The 15944-nt window shown below is 36.7% G+C and overlaps 1 protein-coding gene across 3 annotated transcripts in view; it reads right to left on the bottom strand.

Annotated features, from left to right (window-relative positions):
- KCNIP4 (potassium voltage-gated channel interacting protein 4) overlaps window positions 1-15944 on the bottom strand; it is a 1119538-nt gene that overhangs the window by 873632 nt on the left and 229962 nt on the right. The window contains exon 1 of one of the 3 annotated variants that reach the window (XM_032854173.1): window positions 4720-5414. The exons of the other annotated variants lie outside the window; for them this stretch is intronic. Within the exon in view, the coding sequence (XP_032710064.1) occupies window positions 4720-4807 (88 nt within the window). The 5' untranslated portion in view covers window positions 4808-5414. Of the gene's footprint in view, window positions 1-4719; window positions 5415-15944 lie in introns of those variants that run through there. 3 annotated transcript variants of the gene reach the window in all.

The raw sequence follows: 15944 nt of genomic DNA, 5'->3' as shown, positions 1-15944 counted from the left end.
ATATTTTTCTGAAATGAAAGGGACAACCGGTATATATGTGCAAATGTAGGTGTTTTTTTTCCATTGAATCCAAGGATTCTCTACCTAGATTTGGCAACAATGGCAGAGTTTGAGGAGATGAGGCAAGATGCTGAATCCCTCAAAATATTCCTTCACTCCGGAATGAAAAGTTCAAGTAATTAACAGAGGCCAAAATAATTCTCCCAATAAATTTTAAAATGCATATTCTGTCAGGAAAAGCAATACAATACCATATATTCCTTGGAAGTCAAGTACAAACATCATCCTTCTTTGCTTTCTTCTTACCTGAGGGCAGGTTTCAATAGAAGCACCAAAAAAACTGAGTATATCACAGCAAAACTTTCTGTGCATTTCAATAATCTAAATTTTACATAGTGCTTTAAGAACTATAATCTCACTTGATAGCAAAATTTGAAGGAATTAAAAAATAAAAATTTAATCAAGAACAGCATAAATTCAGAGCTGGCAGGCCAAGGGAACAGTAACTGCTTATTCAATTGTCACATGGCAGGACCACATGAACTGGGATATGGAATCACCTGTCATATTTTGCCAGGATTAAACTTGAGCTGTGTGAATTTTTAAATATGGGAGGTCTTCGGGAATACATCCTTTCCAAGAGATGTGTCTGCCCAGTGTTCAAATGTGGCAGTGATGGGGACAGAAGAGAAGGTCAGAGGGGCCTGAAGACTTGATCTTGTGATTTGTAATCAGGAGGAAGAAAGAAGGGAAAGGCAAAAAGAAGTAGATACAGCCAGACAGGCTTTCTTAATTCTCCGATTTTGCTACAACACACCCTTTATTTTCTCTTTACACTTTAAAAATGTAATATAAAAATATCTTAATCTTTATGTCACTAGCTTTGTGGATGGCCTGATTCACAGTAACTTCAACAATGACTGTAAAGCTGGAAACAATGCAAACTTGCAAAATAAATGTGCACGCTTGTGCACATTCTCTCTTTCAATCTAAAGTTTCCTACTTGATGAAGTGATGAATGCTTACCTCATGCATTTAATACTATGACGACATTAAATTTGAAATACTTTAATCCACAAGTTAAATAGTAATTCAATGGCTAACAGGATATTTTGATTTAAATTCCTTTTGTTTCCCTTAGGTGGAGAGTTGAACTTGGCCACACCTATATAACTGGCTTTTTTTTTTTTTTTACTTTATTTTTTCAGTGTTCCAAGATTCATTGTTTAGACACCACACCCAGTGCTCCATGCAATACGTGCCCTCCTTAATACCCACCACCAGGCTCACCCAGCCCCCATTCCTCTCCCTTCCAAAACCCTCAGTTTGTTTCTCAGAGTCCACGGTCTCTCATGGTTCATCTCCACCTCCAATTCTTGAAGCCTGAAAAAGAGCCCCAGGAAATATCCACCTGAGACATTTGTTTGGGGGCACACTTGCTAATAAGAACATGACTTCAGATCTTGATTTTTTAAGAAAACTATGTACAGAGAATTGATAAGTGTCTAAACACCCACCAAATAAGTACTATAAAACATTCCAATACTAAATTTCACACATAAAGAAGAAACAGGTGAAAATCTTGTATCTGTAGTATCATTCAACCTTTCTTCATGGGTCAACATTTACAGGACAGGCAATACTATGGGCTTCTATGATACACAAGTCGCCTATCAGATTGCCCACTCAAATTACCAGTGTCATATTACAATCCTCACAAATCGTTTCTATTTCTTTAGATATATAAGGATATATTGGTTATCATGAGCCACATCTAGAATTGGGCATAATATGGTACATGAAAATGCAGGTCTCAAATCAATAAAGAATTTGGATAGTTAATTGTGAATTGTACCTCACTACACTAAACATGCCACTGACATCTAATATTTGATTATTGGATTTCTGACAAGTATTATATATAACAAAAGATCTTTAAAAATCCTTTTATTTTCATGATAAGTAAAGCCAAATATATGTGTTTGTAAAACCTACTCTTTGAAGAGTGATTTGTCATGATAAAAATATGTAAAATGTTCCTGGTAAAATAAAATTATTTTCTCTGAACAAATCTTTACCACTGAATTTGTATTCTCTATTACAAAGATTATCTTAGATGAATTAACAGCTAAATTATTTATTTATAAGCAGTCATAGGCATTGTCAAAACTTATGTGAAAAGCTCTCAGAAAAGGAAGGGGTTTTCCTCTAACTTGTGATAACACCAATAAAACACATAAAGGAGAGTTTATGTCCATGAAAATTTCTTTGTACTTAAAATTTTCTGTGTTTGTGTAAAGGCATGGATATTTTGGATATCTAATGAAAGGCAACTTGCCAACAATACAGAGTGTGTATTGGGAAATTAACCTGTTTTTAAATGTAAAACACATCACTGTTTCCTCAGATCACATCTTTAATTGAAAAAGTGAGAATAAAGAGCTTGTTGGTAAAATGAAAAAAAGAAATCATGCAAGGCTCTCTAGTATTGTTTTAAATTTTTGATAACTACAAAGATATATGCTGATTGTTCAAGATACAATTAGCAACTGCTTGCATATCCAACCTTAAAGCAAATTTTTTAAACTAATTCAACTCTGCTTCCTACTTCTTCATTAATTACTAGCCAAGGGACTTGAAAGTGTCCTAATGAATTTTACATTAGATACTGCAACATGAACAGTGTATATTATCACAGCATCTAGTAAGTGCATAAATTGGCTTTTCCAGGTTGCATTTTCAGTGGTTGTAAAGATTCCAGCTAGATCTTACAATGTTTAATATTAGAGCCTGAGCCGAAAAGATTTTTACAAGAAACAAGTTACTGTAATCACATTTCTCAAGCCATAAATCTATCTCACTACTGTATAATAATCTGTCCTATTTCTCAAAGTTCTTGGTTTTTTGTTTGTTTGTTTGTTTTTCATTTTGCGCCTCAGAAAGAGGAGAAGGTTTCCCACCTATATTGATTTCTAAATATGCATTAAATAGGTCTGGAAAAATTGCTGCTATGTCAGTTTTCCAAAAATTTCATATTATAAATTGCCATCCAGTTATTGGACACCCACTGTATTTCAGATTCAATATTTATGGTTTACAACTTCACAACCATTTACCATCTTCATAAAATTCCTTGAAAATGAAAGTTTAAGAAAACTAGACATGGACTGAGCAAAAAAGGCAGAACACAACCCCTAAATCCAGTAAGAAACAGGTAGAACCTTAAAATTGCCTTATCAAAGAGGAAAATACAGACTACCATGGAAACCTCATAGAAAGCTTTCTTTTATAAAATATTTCTCTAACTTGATAGCACGATAAAAGAGCACTGTGCAATGAGACATGCTGTCACAAACGGCACACCATCCTTAATGGAAAGTTTAAAGCCAATGTCATATTGATACTATTGATCACATTGACATGATAAAGCAGTCATACTGACGGGACCATGTATTAGTAACCGGAGTATAAAAAAACTGGGTAGAAAATACAACAGAGCTCAAAGTTAACAAAAGTCAGGTATAGACTCTCAGTTGTTACTCTTAAAAGCATCAGAAGTCACCACAATTTGCCCTACTTAAAGATCAGCATCTGATAACAATCTCAATAATGTTTATTAATACTTAATGCTCCCAGAAATTGATTTTCACAGTTATTCTCTCAAAAGTTGTTTTTCCTTATCAGGGTGTTGACAGAATCATACATGTAATTCTGCTGTTAACCATAAAGAGTTTATTTCCTACAGCAAATGTTGCTCACATTCATCTCTCAATCTCTGCATCACAACGTGTAGGTTTACATGCAGTCCTTCTAGTTACTTAAAGAAAACAAATACACACTGAAAAAGCAAACCTAACAAAAGTGCTTCATTGGCCAATATCAAACGGTAGCATGATATCAAGTAACTTTGTCTCTCAGAAGTTTGATGGTCCATTAAAAATGCCTCTGGTTGGAGTCATAGTCTGGGTCCCACCTGTCACTACCTTAATGATGGCACTGCCTAGCAATTTCACGGGCAGCAAAACTACTGGTTTGGGCTCATAATTCTGGAACATCTTAAAAATATTTTCTTGCTATCAACACTTAGATTTAAATAGAGTTTCCATTTCAATCGTGCAAATTTTTAAACATCGAAATAACTGCAATGAAATAAATACCAAACCTCTCGTGGACATTTTACTCTTTAGCTGTTTTCACATTTTGCTCACATTTTGCCAGAAACTGAGAAATTTAAAAGAAATGGCCTTAACTCTTTCATGGCCCCAGCTCTGTGATCAACTACTAGAAATCATCTATGCATTATAATAATCCAAGAGTTCTAGAGAATTTCTAAATACCTGCAAGAGGACAACAGATAAGTGATTTTCCAACAATCTGTAGCAAAACAGGAGAGAGGAGGAAACCCCTCACACAAGCATGCATTTAAAAAAAAAAAAATCTTTCTAGTCTGCAGACACGGCTTCCTGAGATTGAGGCACATTTAACAGCAACACTGCCAAAAAGACACAAAAGATACATCCACGGAATCCAGTTCTTGCCCCAAATTAGAGCTGCACTGCACACATTTTTAGAAATGTGAATCTCAGCAAACACAACTATATTTTATTGACAACATTAAAAATAAACACAACAAAGAAATAGTGAAATATTCTTACTCCGTTTCATTCCCATGCTCTAACCAGCCTCTTTTATTTAAAAAAAAAAAAAAAAAGTCATTACCTGTATGAAGAGAACCTGTTAATAGTCTGAGAAGGTACTGGGCAAATTTCAGTATTTCACGTTTACACCGCTTTCTACAGCCACTCATCTTAAGCAACAAGGTATTCCTCTGGTGAGAGCCAGGAGTCTTTGCCAATAAAAAAAAAAAAAAAAGAAAAGAAAAGAAAGAAAAAAAAAAAAGACAATCTCTGAGGGGAAACTTCTGTCTCAGTTTATGTCACAGGCTGCCTTACAACTCCTGTGGAATTAGCTGGGAGTGTCTGAATCAGAAATTCCTTTAAAAAGCTAGAAAAGCCAGATACGGATAGAACAGTAACAGGGTGGGGAAAAAGGGTTGCTTCTCAGGATGGTCACCAAGTTCTTCTGTGGCAATAGATTGGCTGCCGGCTCCCACTTGTAGTAACCCACTGTGGTTCAGCTCAGCAGCCCCTCTCCAGGAGCAATTGCAACCTCACCGACCATTCACAGGGAGGCGGGGACTGTGATGCCAGCTCATCAATGAATCAGCATGTAAGCAGGTGAGGGGACAGATGACAGGTCACTGGGGCTGAAACCCTATGGGCACCAATAAAAAAAGAGACTGCTAATGCAATCAAGCCTGCAGGGAAAGAATATCAGGGTCTAAAGCTATACAAAATGATTCTTACTCCCCCCCCCAAAAAAAGGGATGTAGAATAGCATGCTGTTCAAGGTCAGACATCAGACAATTCCCTGATACAGTGTTAATCAGATTCAGAAAGCCTAAATGGTAAAAAAAGGCACATCTGAGGAGCTGACCCTGATTCTAAACAAACAGATGAAGATTTACCACCAAATGGAGTCAAGGCTGTTTTGTCACAGATAAATACATTCTATTTCATAGGCACAGAAATGGAAAAGAAGCTGTTTCTAAATTTGGATATGTTTTCGGCACTGTCCAGGTTCAAGTATTTGGAAATTAAAAAAAATAATAAAAATAAAATAAAAAATCGGTCTCGTTCAAAATACAGTAGCCTGGAAGCCACAACTCTTAAGCCACAGTACTTTGCCTCCAGGCAACTGGGCTCCAAAACTAATTTCCTGCATTAACCTAAGAGAAAGAGCTGACTCAGTTTCTCCATATTTCTAAAAGACAATGTGCAACTTGCTAGCTCCCTACCGACCAGCTTATTTTGAATTAATGGTGAGAACAAGTGGGAGAGTGCAGTTTTCACAAAGTATTCTTCCATTCAAGGTAGGTTGTAGAGGTAGGAAGTGAAATGAAAGCCAGAAAACTACAGGCTCATTGTCTTTGAAGGTACAGAGGTTTTGTTGTTTTTATTCTTGAGTGCCTAGGGCAGTTTCTAGGATTTGTCTATGCTCTAGTTTATATTCCCAGGGTGTTTATTTGTTTCTGCTTGTTTTGTATAAATATAAATATTATCTCCACAAGATTTAATATACATAGAATGTGCATCCTCTGTATTTAAATACCTAGACAAGTCTTTTTTGTTATTATTTTTTCCCCTGACAGGTTTAACAATCCTAGATGAAACTAATATTTTCCAACAGTATTATGCATGAAATGATGTTCTTTTACAATAAAGAAAGAAGTACTCCTAGAATCATAAACTTAAACAGACTGAGGAGTAACTCACTCTTTCTAGAATGTTCCCATATTCCCAGACACTACAGCATAACCATTTGAATGGGATAATGAAACATACTTTCTAGGAATTTTGAAAACATCTACTGAAAGTGTCTCAGATAAAAACAATTTCATACATAAAGTTTAACAACATTAATTTTGAAGTCCTTGCTCATACATATTTGCAGGAATAATGATGTCAAGTTTGAAATAGGCAGAAGAAACACTATTGTAGTTCCATAATTGGACTAATTATTCTAAAGCCTCATTCTCTTATTTATAAAATGGGGACTTAGGTAATATATTTATTTGTTGAAGAGTAAAATAAGATATGACAGAGATGACATTAAGTCCAACACTTTCATTCATTTATGTAGAAATGATGTACTGAGCACCCATCACTTTCCATGTGTGGTTCTAGGGCTGGAATAGAGCAGTAATGGAGAAAGACACAACTCTGGCACTAGAACCATGTGTGGAACATAACGAGTGCTCAGTACATCATTTCTACTTAAATTATATAGTATTCATGGCACTGAGACCTCAGTATAAAAATCATTTTAGCAAAAAAAAAAAAAAAGGAAAGAAAAGAAAATATCACATGTGGGTAAGAGTTAGGGAGACTATGAAACTAGATTGGTAGAATAGAACATGAGAGGTCAGGAGAGGCATCTCTAAGAAAGACAAGGACCCAATGATCAACCATGAAATGCTTAGGGGAAGGAACACATCAAGTGAAGTGAAGTTTGTACAAAGACCCCAAGCTGGGAAAGATTTCAGTATCCTAAAGGAATAGAAAGAGGGATTGGCCACTGAAGCATATTGAGCCCAGAGAGACTTATAAAAGAAAATTTCATGTAGATAGACAGGGCTACTAGACAGAGCCTACAAGTATGTAGGGCCATAGAGCCAGGGTAAGGAGTTTGGATCTAGTCTATTCCTGGCACTATTCCTAGACAGGAAAGGAGAGAAAATACCAAAGAATCTACAACAACAACAACAACAACAAAACTCCTAGAATTAGTGAGTTTAACAAGGTCATAGGACACTAGCTAGACACTGAATCATACTACAGAGAAATCAATTGTATTAGCAAAAAAAACCTATGGACACTGAAATTTAAAAAACAATGCCATTGATAATTGCTCAAAAATGAATATTTAGGTATAAATCTAACAAAAAATGTGCAAAACTTGTATTCTGAAAATGATATTGCAGTTATTTCAGATATTCTGAAAATGATATTGCACTCAGATACAAAAATAAAAGAATATTTAAATAAATGGAGAGACATAGTATGTTCATATATTGGGAGACTCAATTTAGTAAAGATGCCAATTCTCCCCAAACTGATGTCCAGGTTTAATGTAAGTCCAAAAATTTCAATCTCAAAATCACAATCAGATTTTTTAAAATATAGACAAGATTGTGTGTGTGTGTGAAAGGACAAAGGAACCTGAATAGCTAAAATGATTTTGAAAAGTAGAGTAAGTCTTGAAATCATTCTACCTGATTTCAAGAGGTATATAGCTAAGTAATCAAGACTGTGTCCTAATGGTAGAGAGATGGACACATAGTTCAATGGAACAGAATAGAAAGCCTAGAAATAGATCCACACAATTATGCACAAGTGATTTTTGACAAAAAATGCGAAGATCAAGTCAATGAAGGAAACAACCCTTCAACAAATACAAGCTTACAATTAGACATCTTCAAGCAAAAATTGAACTTTAATCAAGGTCTCATATTTTATATAAATATTAGCTCTCACTAAATCACATACTTAAATGTAAAACTATACAAGTTTAAGGGGAAAAATAGAAATTTTTCAAGATATTGAGCCAGATTTCTAAGACTTCACACCTGTGGTATTATTTCTAAAGCAGAAAATGAGGGGTGCCTGGAGGGCCTCAGAGACTGAAGTGTCTGCCTTCACCTCAGGTCACGATACCAGCTTTCTGGTATCACATCAGGCTCTCTGCTCAGTGGGGAGCCTGCTTTTCCCTCTCCCTCTGCCAGCTGATCTTCCTGCTTGTGCTCTCTATCAAATAAGTAAATAATTTTTTTAAGCAGAAAATGGTAAGTTGAATGTCATCAAATTTAAAAACTCACTCATCAAAAACCCTGCTGAAAGAATGAAAAGATAAGCCAGGGATAGGCACAAATATTTGCAAACCACACATCTGACAAAGGACTAATATCTAGAATATATGAAGAACTTTCAGAACTCAACAGTAAAAAGCACACAATCCAAGTGAACAGGAACAAAAGACAAACAGAGACATTTCACGGAAAAAGGATATAGAGATGGTCCCTAAATTACTATTCTTTGATTTTACAGTGGTGCAAAGTGATTTGTACCCAGCAAAAACTCTACTTCAAATTTTGACCTTTGATCTGGGCCAGTGACATGCAGTGAAACACTCTCTTGTGATACTGGGCAGCCACAGCTCCCAGTTAGCCACACAATCACTGGTGTAAGCAACCAATACACTTAAACAACTATTCCATATCCATAGAGCCATCTTGTTTCTCAGGTCCAATACCATGCTCGATAAACTGCATGATACGGTCAACATTTTACTCTAAATAGAGAACACTAGAGTACGCTATTATACAACAACTGAATGCTAATATAAGTATTCTGAGCAAGTTTAAGGCAGGCTAGGCTAAGCTAGAATGTTCAGTAAGTTAGATATAGTAAATGCATTTTTGACTTACCATATTTTCAACTTAGGATGGGATAGAACCCACCATAGGTTGAGGAAGATCCATACAAAGGGTATATAAGCAAGTGCAAAGATTTTCAATCTCCTCAGTCACTACTGACATGCAAAATAAAACTATAATGCGGCATCATGGCACATCTACCACAATAGGTAAAATGAAAAAATAATGGTAAGACAAGGCTGGCAAATAGGCAGAGAAACTGGAACTTTCACATATTGCTGGTAGAAATGAAAGATGGTATAGCCATTCTGAAGAATGGTCTGATAGTTCTTTAAAATTCTAAAATGTGCCAACCATATAACTCAGCAATTGCACTCCTGAGCATTTATTCCAAGGAAATGAAAATCTATACTCAGGCAAAATCACTGATGTAAATCCTTACAGTATTTCCACTTATAATACCCTGAACTGGAAACAACCTAGATGCCCTTCAAGAGGCAAATGGCAAACAAACCAGGAGGCTTCCATTCTATGGAATACTACACAGCAGTAAAATGAACCTCTTATATACACAACTTGGATGAATCTCAAGGGAATTATGCTGAGTGAAAAAAGCCTACCTTAAAAGGTTACATACTGCATGATTCCATTTATGTAACATTCCTAAAATGACAAAAGTATAGAGAGAGGCCAGATTAGTGGACACCAAGGATTAAGATAATAGTAAGGGAACACATGGAAGTAGATGTAGCTATTAAAGAGCAATATGATGGAAATGTTCCCTATTCTGACTGTATCATTGTCAATATTCTAGTTGTGATATCCTATTATGGTTTCCAAAAGATGTTATCACTAGAGGAAACTGGATGCTTTACCTTGGGATCTCTGGGTAATTTCTTATAATTGCATGTGCATCTACAATTATCTCAAAAGAAAAGTTTACTTCAAAATTAAATAAATAAAAATTTTAATAAAGACCATTCTAGCATCTACTAGGCATTACTATTTTACTTTACTTTACTGTTCTGAATATACACAAGTAAACCAAACAGACAAAACCAGTGATTCATGGAACTTATAATGCGGAAAAAGAGTCAATAAAATGTGGCAAGAATGGACTATGCTGAATGGAGGGAGGGGACAGCAGTGGTGGTAAATCAGGGTCATTAGAAAACTCTTCACTGAGGTGACATTTAAGCAAAGATTTGAAGGAGGTGTGAGCATGAGCCATGTGGACACCTCGAGTACATGCATGGGTATCATCTTTCTATAGCTCCTGGACAGTCTGTCAATATTCTGCTGTTCATTTCGTTGGGGAACTTTCTTGAAATCAGCCCTCTGTAAAGTTTCAATTTTGATGTGGAAGCCCAGAGCCTCAACATAATCAATCTTTTCTCTAGGGAACGTAATCACAAATCGCTAATTTTTGTTGGGGAGCCCATTGCCTGTATCTATTTATTGTTGGGAGGTGTGTAGGAGAAATATTGTTGCTTAAAGCTATCCTTAGGAAAACAAAACAAAATTAAGACAATAAATAGAAAAGGCTACAGAGTATTAGAAAATAAAAAAGAAAAATGCCCTTAATTATCAGCGAATTTGACTAGTATCGTCATTACCTCCAATAATATCAATAATCAAATTTACAAGTTCAAAAATAACAAATGTCCTTAATGTTTCAGAAATGCTTGCCCAATGCCACTGTCATTCACAGAGAAATGTGGGTGAACTTTACAGCAGCTCACAAAGGCTCAAAGGTTTTACAGAGGAACAAACTACTTAGCACTTCAGCACATGGTACAGAGGCTGCTACCATTTCTTGCAGTAAAGTTACGGCTAAATTTAATGTAAAGACAAACTGGCATACCATGTGGTATGAAGCAAAAGTTCTATGAGGGATGATTCCACAAGCAACCACTAGTCTTGTTAAGTAAGTTACTGAAGAACATGAAAGTGCAGGTTCCTTTTAAGATGTATTTCTCCTCATTGCATTTTGGATGATTTTTTTTTTTTTGACCACATCTTTTTGAGAAGTCCAAGTAAAGCAAGTCTTAAATATGCTTGGGTCACCTTTTGCTCCTTAAAATGGAAAAATAAGCAGGACAGATTAAGGGAAGAGGGCTGGCCTTCCTTCAAGGAAGACAGAACTCAGTGATTGCTGAGAAGACTTGCCACAATAGAGTTTTCCCCCAAATTCTGTTCCTCTCAATAGATCTTGGTGTGTTCTGTATGCCTCAGTGGGAATAGACATTGTTATGCTTTTCCGATTGTCACAAGTTGCAAAATTAAACATGTGCAGCTTAAAAATAGCTCACCATGGGGCTGCAGAGAGAAGCAGAGCAGAGCCTTGCGGCAAAGTCACAGGTTTTGAAAGTGGGTCTTGATAAAATATCAGACTAGCTAGCGTCCATTAGAGAGGAATGTCCCAATGCCAGGTCCATTATTATTCCAGAAACATCACTATTCACCTACTTCAATAAATAAGGAACATGCCAACATGCTCTTTTGCATCAAGTTTAGAAATAGCTTTGTGAATACAAAGCAAGTCAAACTTTAACTTACTGGCTCGAGAAGTCTCTCTCTCGTGTGCCTGGGTTTAAGTAACCAAAAACCATCTAATTAGCATTCTAGATAATACCTAGATAATGCAATTTTTCAGGTATTCTACCACAACTTAATGGCCTCATACAATGAGACCCAAACTATTGATCAAAAATGATGTATCATTATGCTTTCAGCTCAGGTCATGGTCCCAGGATCCTGGGATCGAGCCCCACATCAGGCTTCCCGCTCAGTGGGAAGCCTGCTTCTCCCTCTCCCACTCCCCCTGCTTGTGTTCCTTCTCTTGCTATCTCTCTGTCTCTCTGTCAAATAAATACACAAACAACAAGCAAATAATATGTATCATTAATACAAATATTTACATGTGACTAGATCCATTACTATAAATTACAAGTGTTTTTGAAAAATAGGAGGGCTGAAGAAGTGAAATGTTTTCCAGAAGATGAAATTCTAGCTATTTTTTTTTTTTTTGCTTTGCTTTGTTTTTAAGAGGAAGAGTCACAGTTTTTCCAACATGAGTGTTCAGAGATAAGTAAAAAGTGTTTATGACCTAAGCGCATATTTTAGGGAAATGGTCCATTGGAAATATGTGCTAGCTAGAGCTGTGGGCTCCTTCAGTGGGGTTCTACCCACCTGGCTCCCTATGTAAAAGCCTTATTATTATTGTTATGGGAGCTGGGAACAGATGCGTGTTGCTGATGGAGAGCCCCGAGAGTCAGAGTCAAATGAATGCATATTCCTTAAAAGAAAATAAAAATATATTGAAGAATCTTACAAGTAGAGATAAGGCTGAGATTGTGGGTATAGAAATGAGCTCTGTGTCAGCATGTGGTACTTTGAAGGACAGCAAACTGAGGGCCATCAGGAGGAAAGCTGCCGCCTTCTCAGGCCCAGATTTATGCCCAGATTTAAAAAAAAAAAAAAAAAAAAAAAGAGGACCTGGCATGTCCCAAGGCCCATTCTTCCACAGAATGAGGCTGAAAACTGTGTCCTTAAAGAATTTACATTAGCTTATTTTCCTTATTTTCTTTGTGATTCATTATTATTTTTGCCACTTTTTGACGAGGCCTATAGAATAAGGAATGGTGTTCTAATTTCGTCCTGGAATTAAATATCGAGTAATTTACTCAGACCCATTTTACTTGGGTATGAGGCAGCCTTGCAATCTCTTGTGGTTATTGGCAGTATTAAAACAAGATCTTACAAAATACAGCAATTTTACAGTGCTCATATATATGTAATATATATATTTTTTCTTTACTGAGATCCCTAGAACTTATCCATATCACTTTTATCTACACTCCTACCCTGTTTTCTTCAATGTAGGGGTTGGGGCCTATTTACATTGGAACCACCTAGAATTCCTGTTTAATATACAGATTTCATGGTCCCCACCTTCAACATAAAGATACAGAATCCAGGAGTATGTGGTAGAGAGTCTTAGAAATTTAGTATCCCCTGCATTCTCAAAAATGCAGAATTTTGATAATCTAAGCAACCAAAGCCAATTACCTTTTTGGAACGCAAAGTCAAGGAAAAGGCAAATTGAAATTTAAAGATGATAAAACTATGGATCTATAAAGGTTCCAATAATCCATCAGACAGTTCAGTCTAAATCTACCTGCAGTTACTCTGAGGTTGGGATGTGGTCTCGGTAAAGCAGCCCCAGGCTTCCATTTCAAAACAAAACACAAACGTCAAGGAAGCCCCATTTTCGATTATATCAAAGGCAATGGATAGAAAGGTTTAAAGCAATCAGGTTGCTCATTTGGCTTCAGAAAAGCCATCAGCCACAAGCAGTCCTGTGGTGTCTATTTGACTCTAATGGGCACACATAGGCTTGGTGACACAGCCTTTTTACACCATTTTCCCAGAATGGCCAGTGTATTTAAAAACAGGCCACATCCATGATTCAAACTTTAGCATTCAGCACATTACTGTTCTTTCCTCCTCTACCACATTTTTGGAAGATCAGCCTTTCTATTTTGATTAGCATATTAACGATTTGGTTAATATAATTATGAGTCAGCCAAACTCCAACCAGTGAGGTTGGCTGGTCTGGTTTGTTTTGTAAGGGAGGGCCACAGGACTTTCCGCCTCCTTCTCTTGCAAAGTGAGATGTCAGAAAAGATAGTTTGGGGTCTGGAGTAACTAAGTGAAGGGCAACATATAATTGAAAAAAATGGAAGGAAGTAATAAATATGTTAGCCTTCCCGTAATCCCCAACTAACATAAACAAATGCTGGGCTCATTTAGGACAGTCTTACCTGAGTTTCTATCACTTACCAGGCAGATGTGAGGAAGTAGGTTTCAGATGATGTTAGGGTACATACTGGGCATTTAGAAATGCTGATCTAGCATTCAGTACAAAGGTCAAGATTGAAGGTCACACTTAGAAGCCATCTGTGTAGAAGTGACAGTTATAGCTGAATATGGATGGAACCCCTGATGGAGAGGTGACCTACAAGGCTTTTGTCACACGGTCTCAGTTATAAATGGCTTTGCCCTACTTTTCATTCAAGACTGAACTGCCTTATACTACTTGTCATAAAACAGGTAGGTTTTTCAAAAGATGCAAATTTTAAAAAATCAAAGAAGAGTTTAAAATCAAACACAAGTAAACAAAGACCTAATCTAAAGACTGTAAGAAATAATGGTGATTACTGAAATATTTTTGATTTGTTCAACAACGACAACAAAAAGGAGTTCCTCCCTTACATAAACAGCTAGAAATATGAGATGCAATGGCATTCGGCGACCACAGAAACATAATTACTCAGTACTAACTTACACCAGATTATGATTATTTTTAGTGTGAATAATTGCTTTTGCAAAGTTCCTGCTTAAGTTTCCATGGATGCTTTTATAACCAAACTATGGCCATGGTCAAATGCCTAAAAAGCAAGGCTTATCCTAGTCCTAGAGATAATAATCACCTACATCCGAGCATGACAACCACTGGAGCTGCAGGGACAGGCCAATTTCAGATTCAGTGAGCACGCCACTATGGAAAACAAAGCAATGTAACACTCATGAAATACAACTGCCACCATCCTCTCTGAACTATACACTCTTGCCTTGACTTAACATTAAGCAAAATATGAGATCACGCTGAAAATGCTTCTTTCAGACTTTGCATCACAATCCTAGTTTCAGTTTTGACTAGCCGGAGGAAAAGAAGGTCTTTGACTCCTCTGTGCCTTCTGCATGTCCTTGAGCATGCCTGAAGGGCTCATTTCCAAACAGCAGTCTGAGGAGGAGCACACTGTACGGGCTCCCCTGGAAGCTGCCACCATAAGCCCGTCTCATCAGAGCAATGAGATTAAATATTCAGGATCCTGCCACAGTGGGGCAGAGCAAAGTAATGTGGGGCTCTGACCTTCTCCAGGAAAATCAGTCAGGGAATAATTGCTCGACAACGGGTGACACTAACTATGTCCTATAACTGAAAACCACCGAATGCAGTTTTCATGTTATATGCTCACCAGTACGGTAAATGCACTATTAAACTCCCACTGTCCAAGTCATACTAAAAGCCTCCCTAATGCACGCTTGCAAACGCATATTCAGACCCCTCAATAGCTGACCATCCACCCACTGTGAACTTCAGAGCCGACATGTCAGGAGTGGGAGGCCATGGGATGAGCAGACTAAGTCAGGCTTGCATTCTGGATCTTTCAAGGATCAACGTTGGTCAGATGGCTATAGGGGTCCATTTCCCATCTGTAAAATGAGGGCATTGGATTCAATAACTCCCGCCTTCTTTTCCAACTCAAAAAAAAAGTATAAATATCTACAAAAGGAGCTCTTTCTATATCTATTTTAAATAGCCACATACTGGTCCGGAATATGGACATGCTTTCGTCCATTCCTCATCCTTCCACCAATAAGTACTTGGGATGTTTTCAGTTGTCCAGAAACCACAAACAATACTGCATGAACAACCCTATGCACACACCCTTAGGATGTGGAGCTTTTATTTCTAGAGGTGTGTGTATGAGAGGCATGCCTACTACACACTGGTAAGTGAGAAAACAAGTTACTAAAACATGTATATAGTCCTAATTTTTTGAAATAAAACTATGTTCTCTACCTGTGCATATCTCCTTAGCAAAGAATGATAACCCAGTTCATCAGGGGAGAGAACAAATGGTATAAGAAAAAGGAAACTGAACAAAACATAAGCTCCTGTGATATAATGCTGACTTCTAATATATAAAACTATGAAATTTATGAAAATTATATTTCTATTAGAAATATACATAGATTAAAGAAAAACATTAATCTCATTAAGTGATGAGTAATTTAGGCCATTTTTTACTTGAATTACTTGTGGTATTTTTATACTGCTTTCGAAAAAAGTAACACATAGACAAAAGGAAAAATAATG

Source organism: Lontra canadensis, unplaced genomic scaffold, assembly GCF_010015895.1.
Source record: "Lontra canadensis isolate GAN:19392208 unplaced genomic scaffold, GSC_riverotter_1.0 scaffold1, whole genome shotgun sequence".
Classification (NCBI taxonomy): Eukaryota; Metazoa; Chordata; class Mammalia; order Carnivora; family Mustelidae; genus Lontra; species Lontra canadensis.
Note: the sequence above shows the minus strand (reverse complement) of the source record. Positions and strands in the feature narration are given on the sequence as shown.